This window comes from Lygodium microphyllum, chromosome 24 (genome assembly GCF_053477565.2).
Source record: "Lygodium microphyllum isolate KBCC chromosome 24, Lygodium_microphyllum_v1.1.10, whole genome shotgun sequence".
NCBI classification, from domain to species: Eukaryota; Viridiplantae; Streptophyta; class Polypodiopsida; order Schizaeales; family Lygodiaceae; genus Lygodium; species Lygodium microphyllum.
Genome location: NC_141158.1, coordinates 15818477 through 15839174, shown reverse-complemented (window position 1 = coordinate 15839174; position 20698 = coordinate 15818477). Strand labels below are relative to the sequence as shown.

Sequence of the window (20698 nt, the reverse complement as noted above, 5' to 3'; positions counted from 1 at the left end):
AGTTGTACTTGCATTATACTTGGATAATATCAATTGTTCTTCTTTGTCAATGCTTATGCCTCATTATGATTGTTTATTTGCTCATTAGTGATCCTCCTTAGCATGCATCCTTATATTTTAACACATCTCACACAACCTATGAGGAACCTACCATAGACAAGTCATGTGCGAATTGTGGAACTCCTATATAGCATTATCTAAAAAGTGTGAAATCTCCCTAGATCTAAAGCTATCATCTAGTCTCCTCCAAGTCAACAAAGAAATACAAAAAAATGCCTTTTTTTTTGCTCCAATCGTGCTCATACATATCCTCTTCCCCAACCTTCTTGTGTAGCCAAAGAAGGGCACATCATACGGTATGTATAAAAATGGATCTCTCAATATCCACTCCTTTGGGTCCCATTAAACATTTGTAAGGCTCTCCTTTGATAACCCAAATGTCTCTATCCATCCATTGAGCAAGCAATTGGATCTATCAATGTGTTGTAGCCTGTCACAATGAGCCAAGCTCGGCAATTAGGATGTCTCCTATAGGAAAGACAAGATTCGTGTCTAAGAGGTATCTCAATGTATCCTCCACTCAAAAACCAATCCCCCCACCCTAGTTTCTATATACTCTCTCTCTCTCTCTCTCTCTCTCTCTCTCTCTCTCTCTCTCTCTCTCTCTCTCTCTCTCTCTCTCTCTCACACATCAATCCTAATTACTCGTCGCTGGAACTTTATATACAAGTATCATTGAGCTACACAGCTAGATGTACTATCCCATCCTTCCATGGCATCCCTATATGAGCACTATTTTGTCTTGTACACCACCTTGCCTTCTTTTACAATATATTATTGACCACCATCTTCTAGCATGTCACATTTTGATGTCCAGTGCCAATCAACATTGTACACAATTTCGTCTCATAGGCCGATTTTGGCCTTATAAGACGTTAATATATCTATCTATCTATCTTTTTTTCTCACATGCCACCAAGTGTCTTTCATGATGCATCTAAGGAGATGTTACAAGAGCAAGATGTGTAAGAGCTAGAGATAGAGAGGACCTCTCAAGATATGGGAGAATTCACACAATATGGAAGAGATTCTATAGAGATGGGTACGGCATATGGACTATCCATACTCAATGGACTAGTTAAATACCCTCCATCAAGTGCCTTCACATGTTACCCCATCGATATGGTACCAGCACAGTAGACTATATACCTTTCCTCTGATACTCATATCTCATATTCAAGACCTTGCAATCTTAGCATGTCTCTTTAGAGTTAAAATGGATCATGCTTACTTGTCATCCATGATAGATCTCAAGTTCACCCATGGTGGCCCATCAACATGCGAGATACGACTTCTCTAACAAGACATAGAAGATCTACTTAACAAGGATCTTCAAACTATTAGATGTTGCTAACATTGGCAATCCATTACATGAACTCAATCAGCAATTCAATGAGACTCTACATACCCAACATATGTAACATTTTCACACTCACAATCTACACAGAGAGCCCCTTCTTGGATGATATCTCAAAACAACTAATATGATGATGAGTGTCACGAGACTAGTGGTCTCCTATAGAGAGAGAAAACTTGGATCCACTACCCACAGACAAGCACAACTACTTATCATCAAATACTTCATATGATAAACAAAGAGAGCATTCTTGGCCCAATTGGAGAGGGACTTGTATTAGTCATAACAACCAAAAACGTCAGAAACGTTTAGAAACGAAACGTCAGAAACGTGTTTCGTAACTTTCTTTCAAGAGGGAGTAAAATAAGAAACGTAGGTTTTTTTTATTTAGGGATTTTTAATAGCTTTGACTAGGGAAAGAGGTTCTAAACATCTATGGAACTCTCTCTTAAACAAAGAATGGCCAATTGAGCTTGAGTGATAATAGAGTCAATTGAGAATAAAACGTTACATATCCATGATCCATTATTGACTTGTCACTTATGTCAAAGTTAATCTTTGGACCATGGTTTAAAACTCAAACATTATGATTCATACATATCATACAAAAATTTTAAAATTAACATCTAAATAGCCTATCTACAATATGAACTGAGTCAAGTTGCAAGATCATGATTCTCATTTCAAAACAAACTGACAATATGTCAAAATCGAGAATGAATCATAATATATCATAAATAACTCATAAATGATACTAAAGTCGTATAATATTCAACTCTCAAGACAAAAATAGATACTAGATTGACAAAGCCTAATAACTAAACAAAATCACTAAAAAAATCAATCTCTTGTCCAAAATCTTAAGCCCTCACAAGTCATTACACATCATCATCATCATGTTTAGCATTGCCCAATAGTTTTTGTCAAAAAACCATGTTTTGGGTTCCAACTCACACAAAAAAAAAAGGTCCACGTTTTTTTACTCTCAGAAACATTTTGTACTTTAAGAAATGTTTCATAATTTTCAAATTCAAAGAAACGTGTTTCTTAGCTGCCATGGTATTAGTCATTCATGAGCCAAGATTCTAGCAAGGACTGGAGGATTTTCCGAAAGCATTGTTGAGTCATACCCATTACATCTCCTAATACATGGAAGTAGTATGTAGCCAAACTCTACATAGTGGCAAGTCAAACCTCCTCCCCCAATCCATCAGAGCCTTGCCCAAAGACATCCACTTTCTTTACAAAGAGCAAGGTTCAAGAGATTATTGACAAGCTCATTAGAGGTAAGGCATAAGACCATGATGGCTTAGTAATTTGGTGGCAAGATTACTTGCATACATGTTTAACAAAGCCATGTGTGAAGACTCTTTCCAAAGAGCTAGAGCACTATTACTATTATGTCCATCTTCAAGTCAGGTGATCCTACATTACCTAATAATTCTCGAACTACTATGACTCACATTGGCCAAGTCATATGCTTCCATTCTTGAACATGAGCTGAGCAGCTAGGCAAAGAGACAAAGTCTTAGAGCACAGGGACGTGTCAATTTTAGGAGAGGCTTCTCTACACTGGGTCATATCCTTATAGTAGAGCAATTATTGAGGAGGGCAAAGCTCATGGCTGATATATCTAATACTGCTTTGTGGCCTTTCTTAAAGCTTTTGATATAGTGCCAAGAAACAAGTTGCTACATAGAGACTACATGATGTAGGAATGCCTAAGGAGCCCATTTGGAAAATTTGGCACCATATGAGAGTATAATTGGTGAAGTACGGATACCCAAAGGCCTTTCAGCACCTATTCGTTCCACCATTGGGGTGAAGCAGGGATGTCATCTTTCTTTGACACTATTTAACCTATACATTCATTGGATTTCTGATTCTCTCTCTCAAGGAAAAGATAGAGGAGCTTTCGTAGGTGGCACTTGGGTACCTCTCTTACTATATGTAGATGGCATTACAATTTATGTTGATGGTTGGCTCTCCACAGGGGCTATAAAGACATTTGGATACATTACACTGCTATGCATTGGACAATGGGCTTTCAACGAACCTCGGTAAAACCAAGGTTATGGTGTTTCATACCACATGACAGTGGACAAGACGAGAATATGGACCTAAGTTTTACTTATGGACAAGACGAGAATATGGACTCATGTGTGTGTGTGTGTGTGTGTATGTGTGTGTGTGTGTGTGTGTGTGTGTGTGAGGATTCTATTCGTAGGCCCCACTTTTTGTATGAGAGAGGCAACTGATACTAGATTGACATGAGGGTACACAACATTGGGAAGTTTGGAGAGGATGTGCTATATGTATGATATCCACTGTTGAGCCACTGAGGACCATACACAGGAAACAAAACTCTAAATCTATGGAGCAGCAGGGCAAGAGATGAAGAGATGAAGTGATGTCTCATTGCATGTAGCGCAAAATACACAACAACCACGAGAGATCTTGCGAGTATGCAACACATCCCTAGTTGGAAGACCCCCAATAAGCAACCTCCATATGAAAACTTTACCCTAATAAAGAATCTTAGACTTTTAGAGTTGAAGAAATGTTTCCTGCCACTTCTTTTTGCTGCCTTGAATATACCATATTTTATTGGCCTTTCCAATGAACCATCTCTTGATCTCGACCATCTAATGATATATTTGATTAGCTGACCTATTCTTGAAATCATCACGTAGCACAAACATCCAATTATGCCAAGGAGACAAGGGCTGTACAGCAGGCAATGGTGAGTACCTCAGAAGCTGCTCTTGTAAGGACGACCAAATGTCATGATAGTCACGAGGCACCTGAAAATACTGACGAATGCGCCAAAAAGAATAAGACGGGGCTGCCCAAGAGTGACACCATCATGGACTATCTGCAACCCCAAGTGAGCCATCCAATTAAACTTATCTCATTGCAAGTCTTTATTAGGCCAGACCAACAACCTAGAGGTAGCCAGCACTTCCCCTTGTAGAGAATTCTCCTCCTTATGAAGATCAGGAGGGCACCAAACTATGAAACACAAAATCTCTTGCCAAGATGCAATCAAATGAGAAAGGAGAAAAGACTAGGAGACCTTAATAGACCTCATGGAATTCAGCACATGCCACCAAGAAACTTGAATAAGAGTGCAACCATGTGAGGTGCTTGGACCATTAGCAATCATATTTGTCATGCCTTGTCATCTCCTACTTGTGAACCTCAATCTGAGTCAAACAAGGACTTTAGGAGCTCTAACCTATCTATCACTTTTTTTGAACCTCAATCTGAGTCAAACAAGGACTTTAGGAGCTCTAACCTATCTATCACTTTTTTTTACGAAGGAGGTAGCTCATTCTAGAGCACTCAGTTTTTGCATTTTAGTGCATTTTCTCCTCTAGTTGAGATTTTAGGTGCATTTCTAGGGTCAATTTTTGCATTATTTAGGAGCTCTAACCTATCTCTCACTTTTTTTAACGGAGGAGGTAGCTCATTCTAGAGCACTCAGTTTATTGCATTTTAGTGCATTTTCTCCTCTAGTTGAGATTTTAGGTGCATTTCTAGGGTCAATTTTTGCATTATTTAGCTTGCCTCATCTACCGAACATTGTCCACCCTTTCTGAGATTTTTTTGAGTATTTTTGACATTTTTACCAACATTAAATCCTAGTCGAACCAGCATTAAACACCGGTACATATTTTTGGCCCCAAATTTCAGGTCAGCTAGATTTTGGGATTTTTCCCACTTGGCAATCAGTTAAATTATCATCTTCCTCCTTCCTTGGTAGGTGCACACTCCGACTCCATCATCTTCCTCTGTCTTCGGTGCTATCGTCATCATCAGTCTGATCTGGAGCCCTCACTAACGCTGTGGGCTGCGTGCAGGGACTGATCAGTCCTCCTCCTCTATTTAGCAATTGTTCCTTGTTCAGTGCAGGTTTCTTTTTTTCTTCTCTTGCAAATTCTCTCTCTTTTCCTCGGTATTAGAACTCCTTCCGTTGCGCACTCTCACATGGACATCAATGCACAATGTTGTAACTATGATGCCTTACGGAAATTCCAGTACAATATGCTTTTCCTTTGGTACATTGTAGTGCAATCGAGAACGATTGCAAGGATTTCAAGGGGCATGTCTATCATGAGGACGTGAAAATTTGAGATGCTTTAATCTTGCTAATAACATTTGATTAAGTTATTAATCAAATACGCAAGGTTGTTTAGCACATGATGAACATCGTAGTTATTTCATGGTAATAGGCCAAGGACCCTGAGAATGCAATGGGTGTCAAAGGAAAAAGTTGTGATAAGTTATGTCACCTGGGCTTTCAGGGTAAGTTGGTATTAGTTTTGACCCTGTGACAATTATTTGGCCAATAAGTGTCGATGGTGACACTAGGGACTAGTATCAATTAATTAATTAATGCCAATCTAAGGGTCAACAAAGGTTGGGGACCACTCCAAGTTGCAAATGGCCTAGCCAATTCAATAATGGATAGGCACATTTAATTTTAGGCAAGGACAAAAGAGCTGAAATTAATTTTTAAGATTATTTAATTCTAAAAATTAATTAAATGGCTGAATAATACCGACAAATGGGTATCGAAGGCTGCCACTTGGGCAAAATGCCCATGAAAACTCAGAAAACGTTTTAGAAGATTGGGTCTCATCCATTTGGTTAGTTTACAACTTCGAAGAGAGAGAAAAAGAGGGAGGAGTTGGTCCATTTTCTGATCAAAGAACGGCAATTTGTTGCAAAAGACAAAAAGCTAGGGAACAACAGAGACTCACCTTCCAAGGGCTAGCAACAATATTGTTGTTCAGGTGATAGCATTTTGGAGGTGCCTGGCAATAGATGACTACATTAAATGTAGGCTAGAGTAAGTAGCAACCTGAATTTAGGGTTTTCTCACGAAGAAAATTAAACTTCTCTCTCATCTTGGCTTTTTCTCACCTTCTTCAACCCATTCTCAAAGATTCTCATCTTGGCTTTTTCTCACCTTCTTCAACCCATTCTCAAAGATCTCAGCATTTCTCAGTCATTTTGAGCAGATCTCAACCAACCTTGGTGGAAGTAGAGAGATCTCTATTGTAAACCCTAAATTTCTGCAAAAAGTAGGGTTTAGAAACCACCTTACTCAAGGAATTCAAATACCAGCCCTCATTGTAAATTAGGGCAACATTTCGTCAATTGGTGGTTCCATTTGTGCAAGTCCTTGGTGAAAATTCAAGGGACAATTGGCTCGAATTGATTGTTGATTGTTGCTACAGCAAGGGGCTTTTGGAACAGCAAAAGAGATTGTGAATCTTAGCATGTAGTCATTCCATTAGCAATCACGTTAAAGAAATACTGAAAGGGGTGCCAATTTTGGGGCCAATAGGGTGTCTAATGTCCAAGATTATTAAGGTAATTTGTGCGTTTCGAGTTATGTTCATTCGTTGATTGATGTAATTAAGTGCTTAGTTAGGGAATTACCACCCTTTCCAAGAAGGAAGGCTGGTTTCACGTCCTCATCATCAATAAGATGGCATGTATCAACAAAATGTGCCCCCCTACATTTCTAACACCTGAACGTATACATTGAGCCAAAGGAGCATTCCTAACTCCCTTTAAGAGTCTATAATAACCAACTAGGGACTTTTTTGGCTATATGTATAGCAACCCTTTGTTGCATAACTACGTCATCTACTACCCTAGGAGAAATTGGATCAGTTTGAGGCTAATTTTGAACAAGTGGGCCAGCTTCAGCATACTATAATTGCTGATTTTCTACATTAAAATCGATCCCCCAAACCATAGCATATGGAAGGAGACCCTCAAATACATCCAAAGAGTCTAATGTAACAGGCATTTCAAATTCAACATGCATACGTGCTCAATTTTCAAACAACATGACATCTCTACTCACAAAAATCTTGTGTATGGAAGGATTATATAGTATACACAATCTGTACCCTTCGCTTTCCATGCTATATCCAACAAAATGCATTTATTGCCTTTTCATCAAGCTTTCCACGAAGCTCTTTGGGTACATGTACATATGCAGCAATACAACAAAAAACACGAAAGTAAACCACATTATGCTTCTTGCCATACCATGCCTCATATGGTGTAATGGTCTTCAATGCTTTCGCAAGAGCATAATTCAAAACATGATTTGCATACTTCAGCAATCACCTAGTAGGAGAGGTGGCAACAACCTATCACCTGGCACAAGATGTTGAACACGCGGGCTAATCAAGTGCTATGATGATGCAACAAATGGGGACCTCCAAACAATAGTATGATGGCTGAAAACAGGCTTCCTCGGGCTGGATAGTGATGGGCTGCAATCAATGATGGCTAACAACAGATGGTAGGTGACTAATGGCTGAAATCTACACGATAGAGTAAGAAACCTGCTCAAAAGGATGAGGCTGAATGGTGGGCAGCCTGTCTAATTATAGATGTTGAAGGGTGGCCCAGAAATTAGGGTTTTGGGAGACCATTGAAACTCTCTCAAATCACTCACCAAATTTGCAGTATCCATTAATTAAGTATGTTTTGGGGCTGTTAAAAAATGCTAATCAACTGTGAAGCACATTTTAACTAAACATGTAGTACATAAATACATCTGATTTGGCCTTCACACTATACACCCAAATTTACTTAGAATAGTCATCAATAAAGGTGAAAAAATAAAGATGACCCTCATGAGCACAAGCCTACATGGAACCACATACATCATTGTGTATAAAAGCTGTAATTTCAAGGCAACACCTAGTGCACCATCCTTCTTAAGAACAAACCTATGCATTTTATGAAGAATGCAATCCTCACGAGAGTGGGAAGGTGGAGTATTCAAAGTAGGCAAATCATCAACCATATAATGCCTTTGAAGGGTCAACAAACTACCAAAACTTATGTGCCCATATCTAGCATACCATAACTCCATAATTTTTTACGAGTGAGCATATTCTCTAAAAAGAGCACTATGGGATCTCTTCACATAATCATCCAAAAGAAAGAGACCTTTATACAAAGTGCTAGAAAGTCTCAATGCATAATCATACTCTCTATCACGAACAATGCATTTATCATTCTGTAAGATGACCTAAATTCCACTTATATTAAAAGCTAACACTGAAAGAAAGTTTTTGGTAATTCCAGACACATATGAAACATCCAAAAATTGGAAATCTCTGCCATTTGCAATCATGTTCTCTATCACGAACAAAGCACTTATCATCCTCAAAGATTACTTGAAATCCTCTTCTATTACATTGAAAGCAAGTTTTTGATAATTCCAAGCACATCCAAAAGCTGGAAATATGTGTCATTTGCTGCTGTAATCAGCATCTCATCAATACCACAAACTACATGAGGAGTGTTGGTGGTACAAGATACCTTCTTGCTAGAAGGGAATGCATGCATAGAAGAGAACAAACTCTTTTCTAGAAGTGATATGACATGATGCACCATTGTCAAAATACAAGTATGTTGAGTTCCTCATGCATTTAAGGCTAACCCATCCATAGAAGAATCATAACTACATGTTAGAAAAGCGTAGTCTTCCTCCACGAGGTTAGCTAAAACATCACCATTAGTAATGCAAGTGGCGGATGTTTCTTGGACAACCATAGTAGAGTCCTTTTCTTCTCATTTACAAGCCTTTTTTTGCATTCTTCGATATAATGACCTAGCTTTTTACAATAGTGACATGTCCCCTTCTTCTTTGACCTATCTATGTTATTGTTACCCTTATTTGAAGGCTGTCCAACATCAGCCTTAGGTTATTGTGTTTTGTTTCCCTCTACCTTTGCCTTTGTACCTAGAAAGCATGGTAAAACCACTTGAACATAGAGTGATATTCTTCGGAGTCTACTCCTCTTGAACCAAGATGTCAATCAACTCCATGAATCTAAGGGGCTCAACTATCCCCCTTAATAACAAATTCAGTGAAATGTGAAAAAAAAAAGGTACGACTCTCGAAGAAATTTCGAAGTGATGTTCACCATCTCACCATCTTCAATCACCTCATCAAGGTTGAGCAATTGCACACAAATCTTGAATGTATGTGATGCGATTTGTCATAGAATTACCTGTGTTCATGTGAGCATTGGTCAACTTTCTACACAAGAAAGAGATGCAGGCCTCATTCCTAGCAGTAAACATCTACTCAAGAACAATCCAAGCTGCATGTGAGGTTTCGCAATACCAAATGTGAGGTATAATGGCTCTTTTCATTGATAGAGCTATCAAAGACAAAGCTTGTGCACCTTTAGCATCTCATCTTTTTTGGTCAAGTGTAACCACAAAAGTAGAAGCAAGTTGTACTCCAGCTATCCCTTGTGCAAGAGGTGTGCCAAGAGCAATCATTGTAGGCCAAACTTCATCACCTATGACATAATCTCGCAAATTCTTGGCCACGAGGGTTTTGAATCATGAAACTCTAAAAGGATTAATTCGTAACATCCAATTTGTCCTCACTAGTGAGGATGCCAAGAACATCATTGTTGTTTCTTGTCATAGCTGAAGAAAAAGTTCAATGGAAGCTATAACCAAAACATTCAACAAAGAAGAGATGAAAATGACCAAAATCCTCTTCGGGGTCCCAATGCGAACAAGAGTACTTGCTGTGCCAAAACTGTCAAGAGTTGAATCACTATCGTGTAGCCAAACAACGGCTATGAATGCCTCAATTTTCGTGTCCAAACTGATCAAAACGTCAATTTAATGTTGTACCACCACCTGTAGTATGCCTCTAAAGGCATGACAGTGAAAAACCCCAAATTTCTCAACGTAAATTGCAGAAATTCAGAATTCCTTACAACCAATAATCAATGTCAATTGCAAATCCCGAGATTTGAGCATCAATGCAGTCGATTTCAGCAAAAGTCCCACTTTTTTAATGGAAACTTCAAAATTTGGGTAAGTCAATCAAAAATGCCCAGAAATCTTGGCAGCGAGTGAGACAAATTGAAAGTTTCTTTGAATTTTAGGATGAGATGGGCAAGATGGATGATAAATTGCACAAATTTCCAAAAAAACCCAATTGTAAAATTAGGGTTTTCACATTTTTAGGGTTTTTGAGCATTTTTGCACAACTGAAAATGGCACATGCTCACAAGATGGGCTGGAAATCGCACAAATTTTTTAAGACCCCCAAATTCAAAAATTATGGTTGCTGAATTTTTTCTCAAATCTACAGAAAATGGCGAGTATGGTTGAGAGAATAGCAAGCAAGGCAAAGAAGTTAAAAAGCAAGGCTGAGAGAGGCTGCATAAATAGGGCTGCATCCACAACTGCGTACAGGACTGCAGACAAGGTTGCACACAAGCTGAAATAGCAAACGCGGTTAGAGATTTAGTCATCCCTAGGACTGGCATTATCAAGCTACAGTGGTACACTTAGTTCTCTCCGGCACAATTACCCATTTCTTGTCAATTTGGGCATTTTCAGCAGTCACTAAGAGTAGGCACCTTATTCCGGGCAGGTCAGACAGTCAATGGGCATTCACCAAGTGCCACGTGGCACATCCAAGACAAATCACAGATTTTCTACATTTATTAAGTGCAGTCGGCCACTTACAGCAGCTGGTTGGCCAGATTTAGCTGGCCGACCTGATCATTTGTTGGCCTTATTTTCAGCTACTATTTATTTGCACTCTTCAGCCAACCCAACTCACTTTTCTGTTTCAAGTGGAGAGAGAGAACGGCTCGTGGAGATATTTCAACAGCCCATTTGTATATCTACCTTCTTCATTTCACTATTCATTTACTACAGATTTCAGCATTATAGTGTCTCTTTTCTCTCTCCCTCTTCTCGTGTTCATTGTCTTTCAGTCTTGTCCATATGCTTCTGCATTCACCGCATTCTGGCATGGTAGCAAAGCAACATTGAAGGGCTGATTGATCGTGGGCAGACCTGAAAGGGAGATTTTGGCGCCACAAAAGTTTGCATTTTCAGCATTCAAAGGCTAAGACAAACAAGTGAAGCATGGGAAAGGACCAAAGTTGCTGTTTTTTGCAGGTTTTTACTGTTCCTGAAGAAGAAAAGGTTGTGTTTTCAACCTTTTGGAGCAAATTTTAAGTTTTCATCACCTCCAATGGTTGAAACACATTTGGATGAGTGGAGGAAACCCTAGCAAGCAAGGCTTTGGAGTTAAGAGGGGGCTGTCCTTCTTTTTGTGCAAGCTATTTAGGCAACAATGTCTTCCGAAATCGACACAAACTTTTAGGCTATTATGGACCGTAAGTTCCTCGTGTTACTAACTCTTCCTTCATACAAAAGCTCGATAGGGAGAACTACCGCATCTAGCGGGTAATGATGCTTGCTATCCTAGAGTCCTATGATTTGGCAAAGCTCGTGACCGAGGCTGCAAACCGTCCTACAGCTCATGATCCTTCCAAGCTTTCTTCTGATGAGAAAGCTAAGTTGCTCAAGGTACATGCACATTGGGATAAATTTTGTCTGCATCCTTTCTTTCCTCTTCCTCTCTTGTACTCTAACCATTATTGCTCACATTGACCACTTGACCGTGGCTTGGGAAATATGGCTGGAGTTGGATCAAATGTACAATCAAATGACCATGATGAAGTAGGTGTCTCTAGAGGTTTAGATGCGGACTTTTAAGTCCCAACTAGTCTTCTTCTATGCAAGAGCATGTCAACAAGCTTTGGTAATTGTGCAGATGCACGTTCAAAACGAGATGTGTCTTATTTCAAGGTCATAGCAGCCAAAAACGTCAAAAATGTTTAGAAATGAAACATTAGAAACATGTTTCATAAGTTTCTTTCGAGAGGGGGTAGAATAAGGAACATGAGTTTTTCTATAAAGGACGTTTTAATAGTTTTAAACTAGGAAAAGAGGTTTTAAACCTCCATGGAACTTTCTTTTGAGAGGGGGTAGAATAAGAAACATGAGTTTTTCTATAAAGGACGTTTTAATAGATTTAAACTAGGGAAAGAGGTTTTAAACCTCCATGGAACTTTCTCTTTAAAAAAATAGATAAACTAAGCAAAAGTGATAAAATATGACACATTGTAGTCAATTGAGAATAGCACATTACACATCCATCATTCATAATCCATTATTGACTATTGTCAAAGTTTAGTCTTTGAACAAGCTATACCATAATCGAACCTCAAACATCATGATCGTTGATATCACATAAAGAAAATTGAAAGGGACATTTTACATAGCCCTTGTACAAATTGCAATGTGAAATGGGTGAAGTGGCAATGTCATGATTCTCATTGCTAAACAAAATGTCAAAATGTTAAAATCCAAATGAATCATGGTACATCATAGATAACTTATCAATTAAACTAGAGTCGTACTCAACTCTCCAAACAATAATGGTCCATGCACACTACATTGACTACAATGATAAAATCCCAAAAAGTTTCATGGACACTACAATGACACTGACTACTCTAATTCAAACTCCTGAACCCTCACAAGTCATAGGAAACAAATCTTCAAATATGTCTCACTACATGGTAGGAGATGAAGAGATAAATCGGTATCTCATCACTTATAGTGCAAAAGATACATTGGCCCAAGTGAGATTTTGCAGACAAGTAGCACATCCTCGATAGGAAGACCTCCGATAAGCAACCTCCATATAAAAAGTTTCCACTGATAAGGAACCTTGGACCTCCACAATTGAAGAAATCTATCCTACCACTTCTCTCTGCAATCCCAAGCACTCTCTCTCTCTCTCTCTCTCTCTCTCTCTCTCTCTCTCTTCATCCATTCATAATGAAGTGGCTACCCTAGCCGTAAGCCACTCATTTTATTTAGTCATTGACCTCATTTCAAATCTCCCTTTTTCTATACCTCTATTAAATGACTGTGCAAAATGGAGAAGTTGAACCAAAGACCTTCTAGTCACCACATGTTCAACTGAGCTATATCTATTTGCTCTGTGCGTGTGTGTGTGTGTGTGTGTGTACACACATGATGTCTATTGTGTGTAGCTTTGCACCAGATCCAACAACAATAAGAGGAAGAGGAATGAAATTGTATACATGCAGCAAATCCACCATACAATAAGTGGGAAAAGTACTAACTTGTACACATACATACTATGAATGCCACTCCATCAAGTAAAAGCAATATGACCCCTCTGCCAGCATACCCTAAACTGAATACTATCATACAAATATGTAGCCTTAATCATACAAATAAAATCAAAATAACAGCTTTGGGATCACCACCCCAAACCCTTTACATAAAGATTAAACAATAGACACTGACCAAATAAATGTTCAAAAATTTCAGCTCTTACAAGTTTGGGATTATGAAATCCAACTTGACCAACATCCATTGAAGCCGTCTTCCTCAAGTTAAACCATGGCGTGTAAACAACATCCAGATTATTCAGTTTGTTACCTGCCATACGAACAAGAAAACAAAAGCTAACAAGGTTAAGAAGGAAAACAATCATGTAATTCATCGGTTAAAAACTATGAATAAAATAAAATGTCCTTATTTGCTTGAAAGCTTCCTTATTTATTTGTACTTAACAGTGCCATAGCAGATGTATGAACAATACTACTAGCAAATGAGTATTGGGAGAAGGTAATAGAATAATGTACTTATTGAAGGAAGGGAGTGAATTTAAAGAATAGGGCCAATTGCAATGTACCCAAAGTACAGGAGGCAGCTCAAAACCAAAGGGAAAGGGAAACCATAATCAGCCTTTGTTTCTCCCAAGATTTTCCATGTGTGATGGACAAGACATCTCATTTGATTCGGCCTATCTTGTCTAGTTTGTTCAATGTTGTCCATTACAAGGGTCAAAAGTGATTGTTGGCAATCAAAAGCAACTATTTCAGACCACATCACATTGGGAGGAGGAGATGGGGTGGACAAGGATTTCACCCCACCAATCTCTTCCCCTGAAGATCTCACACTATAGGGACCACTTTATGAGGACTACAATAGATGGCTTCACTGTGAGACCTAGATACTTTGGCATATACATGCTACACGAGATGCATGTAGCCAAGCTAGCAGTCTTCTCTCACTAGCTTGACATCGAGATTGGGAGAGCAGCCCACGTCACCAAAGACAAGCAAATCTGCAAACTATGCCAAGAAGAGGTGGACAGCGAGGAGCACTACATTTCCAAGTGTACGGTCTATATTACAATCCGAGCCAAATACCCCACACTATTCAGAGGGGATGCCTCTCTCACACTAGTCATAAAGTCCCCCACACGAGTGCTCACTAGGCCAATTTATAGCCAAAATCTAGAGACTCCGCACATCACTACTATGGACAATCACATCTCACTAAGTTCTTCCACATGATCACCGCACGCAGCACCTACACAAAGAGGGCTGATAGAACTAAGGAGATCAGACCAGCATACCAACCTCAAGTGTGTCAAAAATAACAGATATGCTCTGATACCATGTCAAAATAAGCGATAGTGTAAAGAGACAGTAGGGTTTGCAAGGAGTAACACAAAGCGTGTACGGCAAACACTAAGAGGAGAAACTTAGAAACAAGAAGAATATGGTCATGATGCACTGAATCATTCTATGAGAAGAAAAGCTAATATAGCAGAGCCATAGCTCAAAAGATAACTGCATTGTCCTGATTGAATCAGGAGGTAGTACTTGTGGGAAAGCTCCATAGTGAAGGGAGCGAAACACAGTTCTCCGGGCAATCGACTATCAAAGTAATCACTGGAAGGTGAAAGACAACTATCGAGGGAGTGGACCGCAGTCCTCTAATGCCATCGAAGATGTGAAAGATGATCACTAGCTGTCGAGGGAGCAAATTGCAAACCTCTGAAGCCGAGGAGTGACCTGGGCAGCAAAACGCAAATCCCAAAGTATTGGAGCTATCAAACGCAAGGAGAGCAGCCCAAATGCTGATGCCATGTGGATAATCAAGACGCCAAATGATGGAGGATGAGCCGGGCTGCAAAAACGCACATCCCAACAGCCTCTATGACAAAGGAGTGACGACAAGTGATGGAGAAGAAGCCATGCTGCAAAAACGCAGGTCCTAGTAGCCCCTATAATGGATGAGTGATGAAATCATTAATGCTCGGTGATGTAGACTGCCATCAGAGGCTAGGATGTTGACGCCAAGCTGGGGATGATGACACCGAGCAAGGAGAAGACCTCCAGACCAAAAAACGCAAGTGAAGATGGAGCTTGATGGAAAAGGGTGTTAACACCAAACAGATGATACTAATGCCATGTGGAGGATGCTCCAAACGCAAGGCCTTATGGTGGAACAAGGCACCTGAAGCAGAAGAGAAAGGGTGAAGGCAACCACAAGCCATGAACTGCAATGTCCACCTAAAGGGGTGTGAGAGGAGTAGAAGGGGCTGGTGAGAGAAGGGAGATGGTGGTGGTGATCGAAGGTGGTAAAGAATGACTGAAGAGAGTGTGGTGGTAGTGACCAAAGAAGGTGGTCAAGAATGACTGAAGTAACTACCTATTTATAGGCATGAGCTATCTAGAGTGGCGAACCACCGTGGGGCACCCACTAAAAAAGTGGCCAAAATGTGGACACCAGCCCTTTTTGGGGCTATCTGTGTGAAACCCTAAATGAAGTGTGTGAACTGAAGAAGTGGTTTCTCAACAAAGTATGGAGGCACCAAACACCGAGGCTACATTAGAGAGGGATGAGGAAGATCCAACAGCGACACAAGCAATACCTAATAGAGCTGAGGAACCAATCCAAATCCTACCCTTGCACTATCTCATCAAAGATATTTGATATATTCTACCCACCAATATTGACCAGGTGGAACTGGGTATTAGTGTATCAACTAGCCATGTGCTCTCCCATACTCCGCTTCACCATCTTTTTATTGTATCCCCATATGGACGTTGCATTGTACATCACTTTAACTTCTTTGCCCAGCACCTCTCCACCATCCTTTTAGTGTACCCCTACATGGACATTGCACTATATATCACTTTAGCTTCTTTGCATAGCACCATTGACTAGCTTTAGTATCCCACATTTCAATGCCCATTGACAGTCATCATGGTATATGGTTTTGTCTCATAGGCTGTTTTCGGCCTTGGATGACTTAATCCCTCCAAGTTTCTTCAACTGATATCTCTCCCAATATCAGCAAATCAAAGCACAATCTTTGGCAATTCTAGAACAAATTGCTGCCTACAGCGACTAGAATACCTAGTCTTCAATCTGCCCCATGATTTGAGTGTTTGGGGAGCCAAATCGAGCCTTTCCCAGTAGCATGCAACCCAATCTTGCTATAGACCACCCCATGTCTTCCCATCTGTTGTCAATTGACTGATTTACAGCAGCAAATGTTTGTTCATGACCAAGATACACATGCACACATTCGGAGGTAGTCACACAAACCCTAGTTTCTTCCTGACTTCAGTCCTAAAGACAGCAAAATATCAACAGGAGCACTTCAGGAAAACAATTGAGGCTCCAACTGGCATGGGGAAGAGACAGAAGCTGTACAAGAGAGAACTCAGACATTGCTGCCCCAAAACAGTGACCAACAGCAGTCGTCTGACAAGAAATGAGGACCAGCAGCTGTTGCCTGCCCAAAATCATACCCTAGATCAGGTCGGCTGCTCCAGACAATAGTTTTACAGCAGTTACCAGCCCCTGAAAGGTGATCAGCAGCTGTTGCGCACTCAAGATAGTCACTCAGCTGCTGTTATCTGCCCCAAAATTGCTCTCTCCTGCCTCAACAAGCCCTGCATGACCCTGTTAGGGACTAACTGCCAGAGGGTAGGTTAGCTCCTGACACTTGGCAGACCTGCCTATGCAATCTCCACCCCACAACTGAATTTTCATCCACTTTATGGCCCAATCTCAATTTTAACTATCAATCCACTATGAACTTAAGAGTGTTTGTAACTTGCCACTCCTTCACAAACTTTAGTCCAAGACATTAAATATTGTCATTCTCTAACATCTTTGACACTGAAAGTCATTCATAGGGGGCAATGTGACTTCTCTGGCCCAAATCTGTCTCAGTTCCCACTGGCATCTGTGTTTCACAGCTTCTGCCAATGTCCCCTATTGCTAAGATTAGTTTTGCCTGCCATTGTAACTCACATTTCAACTTCACTTCCATTCATGCATAACACATCACATGTGTGCACAACTTAAGTGTCCCAAGAGAAGAGAGATAAAAATTCACGACCTGCCATGGACCTCCCCCTTAAATCTTGCAATCGCCATTGCAATGAGACAATGGCATCAAGTATCACTAGAAATACATGTAACATATCCCTTAAATACATGTACTTTTGGTATTTCTAGTCATAGACACCCCCCCCCTCTTAAATCTTGCAACCACCAAAAGTACCTTGAATTGATACCAAAAGTACATCCAAGAAGGACCATTCCATATCCAAGCTAATCCACTCTAGGGAAGTGGAGGTGCTCTTCTACAAACACTACTTTTTGTATAAGATCATTAATTTGGTTCATTCTCTATTTGTTGCTTTGGTTCTCAACTCTCATTTTAATTCTCTTCTTTACCTTTGTTTGAAGCAGAGTCTCTAAATGTTTGAGATGTATTGTTTAAAGTCCCAACATTAAGGGGAGAGTTTCAGCATTCAGAAATCAATGAGATAGGGCTATCCACTAGCCCCCTTGCTTCCATTTGTAGCAAGGACCATGAGCTGTTCCTAGATGAACAAGTCGATTAGGTATCAAAGGCATCAAGTTACCCATTCTCAAGCTCAAAGAGCTCCTTGATGTGCGGTTTGCAAGTGATACAACGGCTTATCTAGACAAGGATGAGAGTAACTTTGGGGCCTTTGTAGTAGCCATGATGACCAAATGAGAACTTCACTTGGATCCCCTGAAGGATGACAAGGAAATATCTTGGATGCCATGTGGAGATTAACATTACTTCAAAGCAGCACTTAGCACCTCTTCTTTTGAGCATCAAACAAAAGCTCCTTTATTATAGCTCGATGAGGGCTTCATTAATAATAGAGCTATGGTGCTTGCCAACTAGGTTCTACTTGCAATCATGTGGTATACCACTTCCTGTTCATGCACTCTTCAAGTGAAGCACGTCATCTACAACTTTACCTTTTCAAGAGGAGATATAGGAACCCAACTAGGGCAAAAGTGGCTTGGATTGTCATTATACAGCCTAGATGTTGAGCTAAAAATGCACTAGCTTAACTTAAACAGCCCCAAAACATTCTAATTAATGAAGAAAACCTTTTATTTTAAAAAGAAATGCGATCCTAAAGAGTTACTATGTCCACATGCAAAACCCTAATTTGGGTGTCCCAAACTTTCTATAAATATGCATGCAGCCCACCACTCTCCCTTCATCTTGTTTTTGCAGATTTCATGTCTTTCAGTTTGCTGCCCACACCCTGGATGCAGAGGACATCGCGGTCCAAGCTGGCCATTGTTGTCTACAACAGTCCCGCACCTGTTTCCAACCTACTACACAATGTCTAGAGCTGATTTCAGCATTCTAACTGCTGCTGGTCTCCTCACCTACATTTTTAGTTTCTCTCTCCTTACCTGGGTTTTTAGTCTTTCTCTCTCTTGCATTGCCGTCTGCATCAAATCCAGCCTTCCTTGGCTGTGTTTGCTGGTGTTCGACATCCGGAGGCTACCTTGTTGCGTTTTAGGATCCGTCCAGAGTACAACACACTCTCCAGCTCATTAACCCTGCCCTAATCCTTGAGATACAGGAGTTTGTGGTATAGTATTCACTCTCTACATAGTATGTTTGTTGCATGAGCATTGTATAGAAAGAAACTTTATGGGCTAGCTTGAATTTCCGTCTTTCTTTCCACTTGAATCGATCCGTAATGAAAGCCCTATAGTCTCAGATAGTTTGGGTTTCGTACCAGGCTCGCTGGAAACTGCTTTTGATTCAACTTCTACTCAACTCGAACGGAATTATCACTATATAGACCAAGAAGTTCAATGTTTGAAAACCCATATATATTGCAATTTATTTGATTTATATCCGATTGTTAAGGTTTCATTGTGACTCTCTTTATTCAACAATCATTCATTTCATTATTATCTATGTTTATTGTCTTTGAGTTACCCTAACCCTAACAGTGTTTCGTGTTATCAGTTTGTGCTTTGTCATACGATTGGTATTGTGTTTTTGTGTTTAGAGCATCTCGTCACATGGTATCAGAGCCAAGTTCTCTTTGAGAAACCTTAGACTTTATCGGAGAGCTCATTCACAGAAGTAAGAACAACAGAAGGTTCAAATGGCTTCGAACACTGACACACCGCTCCAAACTCCACAACCACACATGTCAAGAAACGAGCAGGAGTGGGCCTCCTAGCTTGCCCCTGCTAGATTTGGCATGGGTGGAGAAACTTTGGATTACCATGGAGTCCATTGACCGTACAAGATTTCAACCGTTGAGTACGATCTAACCTTATGCATAGGGCTCAATAGATTGAAGATAAGCTTGAGTTTCCTCCTTTAGATTCAGTACACAGAACTACTAACCATGCAGGTACGACGAAATTTCCACTTCGGACTAGCCATCCTTAAGTGGAAACTGGCACGGATTACAGACCACTTTTATCTTACTTCTTTTCTCCAGTGCCAAGTATGCACAATCTTGTTTCTAATTCTATGGTATCTGATTCTTCTATTCCTCATGGTTCAGGAGATCATCTTGAAGATGGAGTAATACATAACATCTTTTGATTTGGAAGTAATGAGGAAGATAGATATTTCTTTGAAAACTCCAAACAAGGTAAGAAAAAGTAGCAAGAACTTGTAAGTATCTCTTCTCTTCCTTTTCCTTCAAATGATTTTGTTTCTCATGGTCATACTGGAGTAGGTACATCGCATTTGTTGCATTTAATGACAAAAGGAACTAATGATATTCCCCACATCTTCACCCATCACAAATCCATTTGGGCTCCCACCCATCCCTCCCTCATCTTCCACTACGCATTCCTTTCAGCCTCCATTAAGTGCACCTATGTATTCACCACCTGCCACACCAGGGGGTCCTCCATTAAGCACAACCTTTAGGACTCCTTTCTCCTATTCGGGTGGTGTATCCGTGATGGGAGATCATCCTCCCACACACGCTTTCGAGTTTTTCCCCTCCATGGCATTCTTTGAGTGTGGATCATTTGGTACCACACTTTGCCTGTATGGCTTTCCCTAGTGGATCACTTGGTCATTCTATTGTGCCCCCACTCAAGGCTACCATGTCCAAGTGCCTCCACCTCCACCTTCAGCACCTTATGGAAACACTTTTGTTCCAATGCCTCCACAACAATCGGCATTCATTGGACATCAGTAGCCTATTTCTACCTACCCTGTTTCTTGTCCCC

The 20698-nt window shown here is 40.2% G+C and overlaps 1 protein-coding gene across 1 annotated transcript in view; it reads right to left on the bottom strand.

Annotated features, from left to right (window-relative positions):
• LOC148014870 (uncharacterized) overlaps positions 1–20698 on the bottom strand; it is a 92549-nt gene that overhangs the window by 10377 nt on the left and 61474 nt on the right. The window contains exon 3 of the mRNA XM_087665142.1: positions 13668–13771. Coding sequence (XP_087521268.1) covers positions 13668–13771 — 104 coding nt within the window. The remainder of the gene's footprint in view (positions 1–13667; positions 13772–20698) is intronic.